At 47.5% G+C, this 10000-nt stretch overlaps 1 protein-coding gene across 1 annotated transcript in view; it reads left to right on the forward strand.

Annotated features, from left to right (window-relative positions):
• The window catches only part of abca2 (ATP-binding cassette, sub-family A (ABC1), member 2), a gene marked incomplete at its 3' end in the record, with an annotated part of 51808 nt that extends 41808 nt beyond the window's left edge, over positions 1–10000 (forward strand). Inside the window, 6 exon segments of the mRNA XM_055161999.1 lie at positions 333–523; positions 2135–2285; positions 6613–6817; positions 8565–8723; positions 9018–9198; positions 9847–10000. Coding sequence (XP_055017974.1) covers positions 333–523; positions 2135–2285; positions 6613–6817; positions 8565–8723; positions 9018–9198; positions 9847–10000 — 1041 coding nt within the window.

The following is a 10000-nucleotide window of genomic DNA, read 5'->3' on the forward strand; positions in this document are numbered from 1 at the left end:
TATTGTTATTAGTAGTAGTAGTAGTAGTAGTAGTAGTAGTAGTAGTAGTAGTATTTAATTTATTACTATTATCATTATTTTTATTTTTATTTTTTTTGTTAGCATTAGCACTAGCATTAGCGTTAGCATTAGCACAGTGTTTTCCAGTGAGTCACTTTCACCTTTTTTTGTTGAAACTCAAACTCGTGGACAGAACGTGACGCTCCGATCACAGGAACGTGAAAACTGTTTTAAAACTTTTTTGTCCGCGTCTGTCTCTACGGTAACTGCCGAACATTCGGCCGTAGACGCGCACGTAGGACTTGGGTCTGACCCCTCGTGTTCTTCCGCAGGTGATGAAGACGATGGGGCTGAACAACGCCGTGCACTGGGTGGCCTGGTTCATCACGGGCTTCGTGCAGCTGTCCGTCTCCGTCACGGCGCTCACCGCCATCCTCAAGTACGGACGAGTCCTGCTCCACAGCGACCCCCTCATCATCTGGCTCTTCCTCTCCGTCTACGCCACCGCCACCATCATGTTCTGGTAACCAGGGGGTCAGAGGGTCAGAGGGTCAGAGGGTCAGAGGGTCAGAGGGTCAGAGGAGGGTCAGAGGAGGGTCAGAGGGGTCAGAGGAGAGGTCAGAGGAGGGGTCAGAGGAGGGTCAGAGGGTCAGAGGCAGGGTCAGAGGGTCAGAGGGTCAGAGTCAGAGGGGTCAGAGGAGGGTCAGAGGAGAGGTCAGAGGAGGGTCAGAGGGTCAGAGTCAGAGGGTCAGAGGGTCAGAGTCAGAGGAGGTCAGAGGAGGGTCAGAGGAGGGTCAGAGGGTCAGAAGGTCAGAGGGGTCAGAGGGTTAGAGGGTCAGAGGGTCAGAGGAGTCAGAGGGTCAGAGGGTCAGTCAGAGGGTCAGAGGTCAGAGGGTCAGAGGTCAGAGGTCAGAGGGTCAGAGGGTCAGAGGAGGGTCAGAGGGTCAGAGGAGGGTCAGAGGGGGTCAGAGGGTCAGAGGTCAGAGGGCAGGGTCAGAGGGTCAGAGGGTCAGGGAGGGTCAGAGGGTCAGGTCAGGGAGGGTCAGAGGGTCAGAGAGTCAGAGGGTCAGGGGGGTCAGAGGGTCAGAGGAGGGTCAGAGGAGAGGGTCAGAGGGTCAGAGGGTCAGAGGGAGTCAGAGGGTCAGGGGGTCAGAGGGTCAGAGGAGAGGTCAGAGGGAGGGTCAGAGGAGGGTCAGAGGGGGTCAGAGGAGGGTCACAGGGAGTCAGAGGGTCAGAGGGTCAGAGGGGAGGTCAGAGGGAGGGTCAGTCAGAGGGTCAGAGGGTCAGAGGAGGGTCAGAGGGGTCAGAGGCAGAGGGGGTCAGAGGGTCAGAGGAGGGTCAGAGAGGGTCAGAGGAGAGGTCAGAGGAGGGTCAGAGGAGGTCAGAGGGGGGTCAGAGGGTCAGAGGAGGGTCAGAGGGTCAGAGGTCAGAGGGTCAGAGGAGGGTCAGAGGGTCAGAGGGTCAGAGGGGGAGGTCAGAGGAGGGTCAGAGGGTCAGAGGAGGTCAGAGGGGGGTCAGAGGGTCAGGGAGGGTCAGAGGTCAGAGGAGGGTCAGAGGAGAGGGTCAGAGGAGGGTCAGAGGGTCAGAGGGGGTCAGAGGGGGGTCAGAGGGGTCAGAGGTCAGAGGGTCAGAGGGGGTCAGAGGAGGGTCAGAGGGGGTCAGAGGGTCAGGGGGTCAGAGGGGGGTCAGGGTCAGGGTCAGAGGGTCAGAGGAGGGGTCAGAGGAGGGTCAGAGGAGGGTCAGAGGGGTCAGAGGAGGGTTAGAGGTCAGAGGAGAGGTCAGAGGGTCAGGGTCAGAGGAGGGAGGGTCAGAGGAGTCAGAGGGTCAGAGGGTCAGAGTCAGAGGTCAGAGGAGGTCAGAGGAGGGTCAGAGGGTCAGAGGAGGGTTAGAGGAGGGTCAGAGGAGGGTCAGAGGGTCAGAGGAGGGTTAGAGGAGGGTCAGAGGGGGTCAGAGGAGGGTCAGAGGGTCAGAGGAGGGGAGGGTCAGAGGAGTCAGAGGAGGGTTAGAGGAGAGGGTCAGAGGGGAGGTCAGAGGAGGGTCAGAGGGTTAGAGGAGGGTCAGAGGGTCAGAGGAGGGTTAGAGGAGGGTCAGAGGGTCAGAGGGTCAGAGGTGACGTGTTCTGGTCCCTCCACAGTTTCCTGGTGTCGGTTCTTTATTCTAAGGCCAAACTGGCTTCTGCTTGTGGAGGAATCATCTACTTCCTGAGCTACGTTCCTTATATGTACATCGCCATCAGGGAGGAAGTGGCCCACGACAAGATCACCGCCTTCGAGAAGTGCATCGCCGTGAGTACTGCAAATACTACTACTGCAAGTACTACTGCAAATACTACTACTGCAAATACTACTACTGCAAGTACTTGCAAATACTACTACTGCAAACTACTACTACTACGTACTACTAACTACTACTGCAAGTACTACTACTACTACTGCAATACTACTACTGCAAGTACTACTGCAAATACTACTACTGCAAATACTACTACTGCAAATACTACTACTGCAAGTACTACTGCAAATACTACTACTGCAAATACTACTACTGCAAGTACTACTGCAAATACTACTACTGCAAGTACTACTACTGCAAGTACTACTGCAAGTACTACTACTGCAAATACTACTGCAAGTACTACTGCAAATACTACTACTGCAAGTACTACTACTGCAAGTACTACTGCAAGTACTACTACTGCAAATACTACTACTGCAAATACTACTACTGCAAGTACTACTGCAAATACTACTACTGCACTACTGTACTACTGCAAACTACTACTACTACTACTGCAAGTACTACTACTGCAAGTACTACTGCAAGTACTACTGCAAATACTACTACTGCAAATACTACTACTGCAAATACTACTGCAAATACTACTACTGCAAATACTACTACTGCAATACTACTGCAATACTACTACTGCAAATACTACTGCAAATACTACTACTGTACTACTGCAAGTACTACTACTACTGCAAATACTACTACTGCAAATACTACTGCAAATACTACTACTACTACTACTGCAAATACTATTGCAAATACTACTACTACTACTACTACTACTGCAAATACTACTGCAAATACTACTACTGCAAATACTACTACTGCAAATACTACTGCAAATACTACTACTGCAAATACTACTACTGCAAGTACTACTGCAAGTACTACTGCAAATACTACTACTGCAAATACTACTACTGCAAATACTACTGCAAATACTACTACTGCAAGTACTACTGCAAATACTACTACTGCAAATACTACTACTGCAAATACTACTGCTGCAAGTACTACTACTGCAAATACTACTACTGCAAATACTACTGCAAATACTACTACTGCATACTACTACTGCAAATACTACTACTACTACTACTACTTACTGCAAATACTACTGCAAATACTACTACTACTACTGCAAATACTACTGCAATACTACTACTGCAAGTACTACTACTGCAAGTACTACTGCAAATACTACTACTGCAATACTACTGCAAATACTACTGCAAATACTACTGTACTACTACTACTGCAAGTACTACTGTACTATATACTGCAAATACTACTACTACTGCAAATACTACTACTGCAAATACTACTACTGCTACTACTACTACTGCAAGTACTACTGCAACTACTACTGCAAATACTACTACTGCAAAATACTACTACTACTGCAAGTACTACTACTGCAAATACTACTACTGCAAATACTACTGCAAATACTACCACTGCAAGTACTACTACTGCAAATACTACTACTGCAAATACTACTGCAAATACTACTAATACTGCAAACTACTACTACTGCAAGTACTACTACTGCAAAGTACTACTGCACTACTACTGCAAATACTACTTACTGCAAATACTACTACTACTACTACTGCAAATACTACTACTGCAAATACTACTACTGCAAATACTACTACTGCAAGTACTACTGCAAGTACTACTGCAAATACTACTACTGCAAATACTACTACTGCAAATACTACTGCAAATACTACTACTGCAAATACTACTACTGCAAATACTACTACTGCAAACTACTACTGCAAATACTGCAAATACTACTGCAATACTACTGCAAACTACTACTAACTACTGCAAATACTACTACTGCAAATACTACTGCAAATACTACTACTGCAAACTACTACTACTACTGCAAGTACTACTGCAAGTACTACTACTGCAAGTACTACTACTGCAAGTACTACTGCAAATACTACTGCAAGTACTACTGCAAATACTACTGCAAATACTACTGTATATACTACTGCAAGTACTACTGTATATAGTACTGCAAATACTACTACTGCAAATACTACTGCAAATACTACTGTATATACTACTGCAAGTACTACTGCAAGTACTACTGCAAATACTACTACTGCAAATACTACTGCTGCAAGTACTACTACTGCAAATACTACTACTGCAAATACTACTGCAAATACTACTAACTGCAAGTACTACTACTGCAAATACTACTACTGCAAATACTACTGCAAATACTACTGCAAATACTACTACTGCAAGTACTACTACTGCAAGTACTACTGCAAGTACTACTGCAAATACTACTACTGCAAATACTACTACTGCAAATACTACTGCAAATACTACTACTGCAAGTACTACAACCCAAGTACTACTGCAAGTACTACTGCAAATACTACTACTGCAAATACTACTGCAAATACTACTACTGCAAGTACTACTGCAAGTACTACTGCAAATACTACTACTGCAAGTACTACTACTGCAAGTACTACTGCAAATACTACTACTGCAAGTACTACTACTGCAAGTACTACTACTGCAAATACTACTACTGCAAGTACTACTACTGCAAAACTACTGCAAATACTACTGCAATACTACTGTAATACTACTGTATACTACTACTGCAAGTACTACTGTATATACTACTGCAAATACTACTGCAAGTACTACTGTATATACTACTGCATTTACTACTGCAAATACTACTGTATATACTACTGCAAATACTGCAACTGCAAATACTACTGCAAATACTACTACTGCAAGTACTACTACTGCAAAGCAAATACTACTGCAAAGCAAATACTGCAAATACTACTACTGCAAGTACTACTACTGCAAGTACTACTGCAAATACTACTACTGCAAGTACTACTACTGCAAGTACTACTACTGCAAATACTACTACTGCAAGTACTACTACTGCAAGTACTACTACTGCAAGAACTACTGCAAATACTACTGCAAGTACTACAGCAAATACTACTGCAAATACTACTGTATAAACTACTGCAAGTACTACTGTATATACTACTGCATTTACTACTGCAAATACTGCTGTATATACTACTGCAAATACTGCAACTGCAAATACTACTGCAAATACTACTACTGCAAGTACTACTACTGCAAGTACTACTGCAAGTACTACTGCAAATACTACTACTGCAAGTACTACTACTGCAAGTATACTGCAAGTACTACTGCAAATACTACTACTGCAAGTACTACTACTGCAAGTACTACTGCAAATACTACTACTGCATGTACTACTACTGCAAGTACTACTACTGCAAGAACTACTGCAAATACTACTGCAAGTACTACTGCAAGTACTACTGCAAATACTACTGCAAGTACTACTGCAAATACTACTGCAAATACTACTGTATATACTACTGCAAATACTGCTACTGCAAATACTACTGCAAATACTACTGCAAGTACTACTGTATATACTACTGTATTTACTACTGCAAATACTACTGCAAATACTACTGTTACTGCAAATACTACTGCAAATACTACTGCAAGTACTACTGTATATACTACTGTATACTACTGTATATACTACTGCAAATATTTCTGCATATACTACTGCAAATACTACTGCAAAGGTCTCTAGATCTCTATGGCATGTGCAAAGGGAACATTGCCCTCTGGTGGTCAGTACAGATAAAATTCTGTGCTTCTACTACTATTACTACTATTACTACTACTGTTACTACTACTGTTACTACTACTGTTACTACTACTACTACTGTTACTACTGCTACTACTACTACTACTACTACTGTTACTACTACTACTACTGTTACTACTACTTACTACTACTACTACTACTACTACTACTACTACTACTACTTACTACTACTACTACTACTACTACTACTACTACTACTACTACTACTACTTACTACTACTACTTACTACTACTACTACTACTTACTACTACTACTAGTTACTACTACTACTACTACTACTACTACTACTACTACTACTACTACTACTACTACTACTACTACTACTATCTGTTACTACTACTGTACTACTACTACTACTACTACTACTACTACTACTACTACTACTACTACTACTACTACTACTACTACTACTACTACTACTACTACTACTACTACTGTTTACTACTACTACTACTACTACTACTACTACTACTGTTACTACTACTGTTACTACTACTACTACTACTACTACTACTACTACTACTACTACTACTACTACTACTGTTACTACTACTACTATTACTACTACTTCTGCTGGTCTGACGTTCTCGTCCGGTGCCAGTCCCTCATGTCCACCACGGCCTTCGGTCTGGGCTCGAAGTACTTCGCCCTGTATGAGGTGGCGGGCGTGGGCATCCAGTGGAGAACCATCTGCCAGTCTCCGGTCGAGGGCGACGACTTCCACCTGGGCCTGTCCATGATGATGCTGGTGCTGGACGCGGCGCTCTACGGCGTCCTCTGCTGGTACATCGAGGCCGTGCACCCAGGTAAGAAGGGGTGCTCGTTTTCAACCCGACACCCAGAGTCCCCCGAGACTCTGAAACCCTGAAACCTCAAGACCCTGACACCTTGAGACCCTGACACCCTGAGACCCAAAGACTCCCCGACACACTGAGACATCAAGACCCCGACACCCTGAGACTCTGAGACCCTGACACCTTGAGACTCCGACACCTCGAGACCACAACACCTCGAGACCCCAACACATCAAGACCCTGACACCCCGAGACTCTGAGACCCTGAGACCTTAAGACCCTGACACCTCAAGACCCCGACACCTCGAGACCCCGACACCCTGAGACCCAAAGACTCCCCGACACACCAAGACATCAAGACCCTGACACCTCGAGACCCCAACACCTTAAGACCCCGACACCTCGAGACCCCGACACCCTGAGACCTTAAGACCCTGACACCCTGAGACCCCAACACCTTGAGACCCCGACACCCTGAGACCCAAAGACTCCCTGACACACCAAGACATCAAGACCCTGACACCTCGAGACCCCGACACCCTGAGACCCAAAAACCTCCCGACACACTGAGACCTCAAGACCCTAACACCTTGAGACTCCGACACCTCGAGACCCCAACACCTTAAGACCCTGACACCTCGAGACATTGACACCCTGAGACCTAAAGACTCCTCGACACACCGAGACATCAAGACCCTGACAGCCCGAGACTCTGAGACCCTGAGACCCCGAGACCCTGAGACCCCGACACCCAAAGAACCTGAGACCCAAAGACCCTGACACCTTGAGACCCCGACACATTGAGACCCAGAGACTCCCCGACACACCGAGACATCAAGACCCTGACACCTTGAGACCCAAAGACTCCCCGACACATTGAGACATCAAGACCCTGACACTCTGAGAACCCGAGACCCTCAAGACCATGACACCTTGAGACTCCGACACCTCGAGACCACAAAACATCAAGACCACAAAACCTCGAGACCCCAACACCTTAAGACCCCGACACCTCAAGACTCCGACACCTTGAGACCTCGACACCCCGACACCCTGACCCAAAGACCCCCTGACACACCGAGACATCAAAACCCTGACACCCCGAGACTCTGAAACCCTGAGACCTCAAGACCCTGACACCTTGAGACTCCGACACCTTGAGACCTCGACACCCCAAGACCCCGACACCTTGAGACCACAACACCTCAAGACTCCGACACCTTGAGACCTCGACACCCCGAGACCCAGACACCTCGAGACCCAAAGACTCCCCGACACACCGAGACATCAAGACCCTGACACCACGAGACTCTGAGACCCTGAGACCTCAAGACCCTGACACCTTGAGACTCCGACACCTCGAGACCCAGACATCTCGAGACGCCAAGACCCCAAAATCCTGACACCTTGAGACCCTGACACTCCGTGATCCCCGAGACCCCGAGACTTTGACACCTTGAGACCTCGACACACTCAGACCCCTACACCCCAAGACCCTGAGCCCCCAACACCCCAACGGCCCGATACCCCAAGATTCAAAGACCGCGAAGACCCCAAAACCCCGATAACCCGATACCCGATACCCTGAACCTAAGACACCCCAAGACCCCAACATCCTGAGAGATTTTAAGGGGAACAGACTTTAAAGGTTTTGTATTTGACTCTGTTCTCTGTTCTGTGTGTGTGTGTGTCTGTGTGTGTGTATGTGCCCTTGTGTGTATGTGCCCGTGTGTGTATGTGCCCGTGTGTGTGTGCCCAGGCATGTACGGGCTCCCTCGGCCCTGGTTCTTCCCCCTGCAGAGGTCGTACTGGACGGGCAGCGGGCGCGTCGACTCGTGGGAGTGTTGTGGAGGAGGAACCACCCACCTCAGCATCATGGAGGAAGACCAAGCCTGCGCCATGGACCAGCGCCGATCAGGTACCTGCTCTAGTCCTGCTCTAGTCCTGGTTCAGTCCTGGTTTAGTCCTGGTTTAGTCCTGGTGTAGTCCTGGTGTAGTCCTGGTTGAGTCCTGGTGTAGTCCTGGTTTAGTCCTGGTTCAGTCCTGGTTCAGTCCTGGTTTAGTTCAGATTTAGTCCTGGTTGAGTCCTGGTTGAGTCCTAGTTTAGTCCTGGTTGAGTCCTGGTGTAGTCCTGGTTGAGTTCTGGTGTAGTCCTGATGTAGTCCTGGTTGAGTTCTGGTTGAGTCCTAGTTGAGTCCTGGTCTTGTTTTAGAGGAGCTGCGGGGTTTGGAGGAAGAACCTGCTCATCTTCCTCTCGTCGTTTGCATCGATAAACTCACCAAAGTTTATAAACCCGACGGGAAAATGGCCCTGAACCAACTGAGCCTGAACCTGCACGAGGACCAGGTGGTGTCCTTCCTCGGGCACAACGGGGCGGGCAAGACCACCACCATGTGAGTACCCCAAAAACACCACCACCTACAGAACACCACCATGTGAGTACCCCAAAAACACCACCTTCAGACCACCACCATGTGAGTACCCCAAAAACACCACCACCTACAGAACACCACCATGTGAGTACCCCAAAAACACCACCACCTACAGACCACCACCATGTGAGTACCCCAAAAACACCACCACCTACAGAACACCACCATGTGAGTACCCCAAAAACACCACCACCTACAGAACACCACCATGTGATACCACCACCACCATGTGATTACCCCAAAAACACCACCTACAGACCACCACCATGTGATTACCCCAAAAACACCACCTACAGACCACCACCATGTGAGTACCCCAAAAACAACACCACCTACAGAACACCACCATGTGATTACCCCAAAAACACCACCTACAGACCACCACCATTGATACCCCAAAAAACACACCACCTACAGAACACCACCATGTGATTACCCCAAAAACACCACCTACAGACCACCACCATGTGAGTACCCCAAAAACACCACCAGCCTCCATGCGTGAGGGTAAATTTCCACCGAAGATCAAACTAACTTCTTAAAATCACAAAATTTCCACGGCGACAGAATGTCATGTTTCTGATTCCAGTGTGTTCTTGCTTCTGATAGGTCGATCCTCACGGGTTTGTTCCCGCCCACCTCCGGCTCAGCGACCATTTATGGGCACGACATCCGCACGGAGATGGACCGGATCCGGCAGAACCTCGGGATCTGTCCCCAGCACAACGTCCTGTTTGACCGACTCAGCGTCCACGAACATCTG

The sequence above is a fragment of the Boleophthalmus pectinirostris genome, unplaced genomic scaffold (genome assembly GCF_026225935.1).
Source record: "Boleophthalmus pectinirostris isolate CB_2022bp ecotype Guang Dong unplaced genomic scaffold, ASM2622593v1 HiC_scaffold_4, whole genome shotgun sequence".
Lineage (NCBI taxonomy): Eukaryota > Metazoa > Chordata > Actinopteri > Gobiiformes > Gobiidae > Boleophthalmus > Boleophthalmus pectinirostris.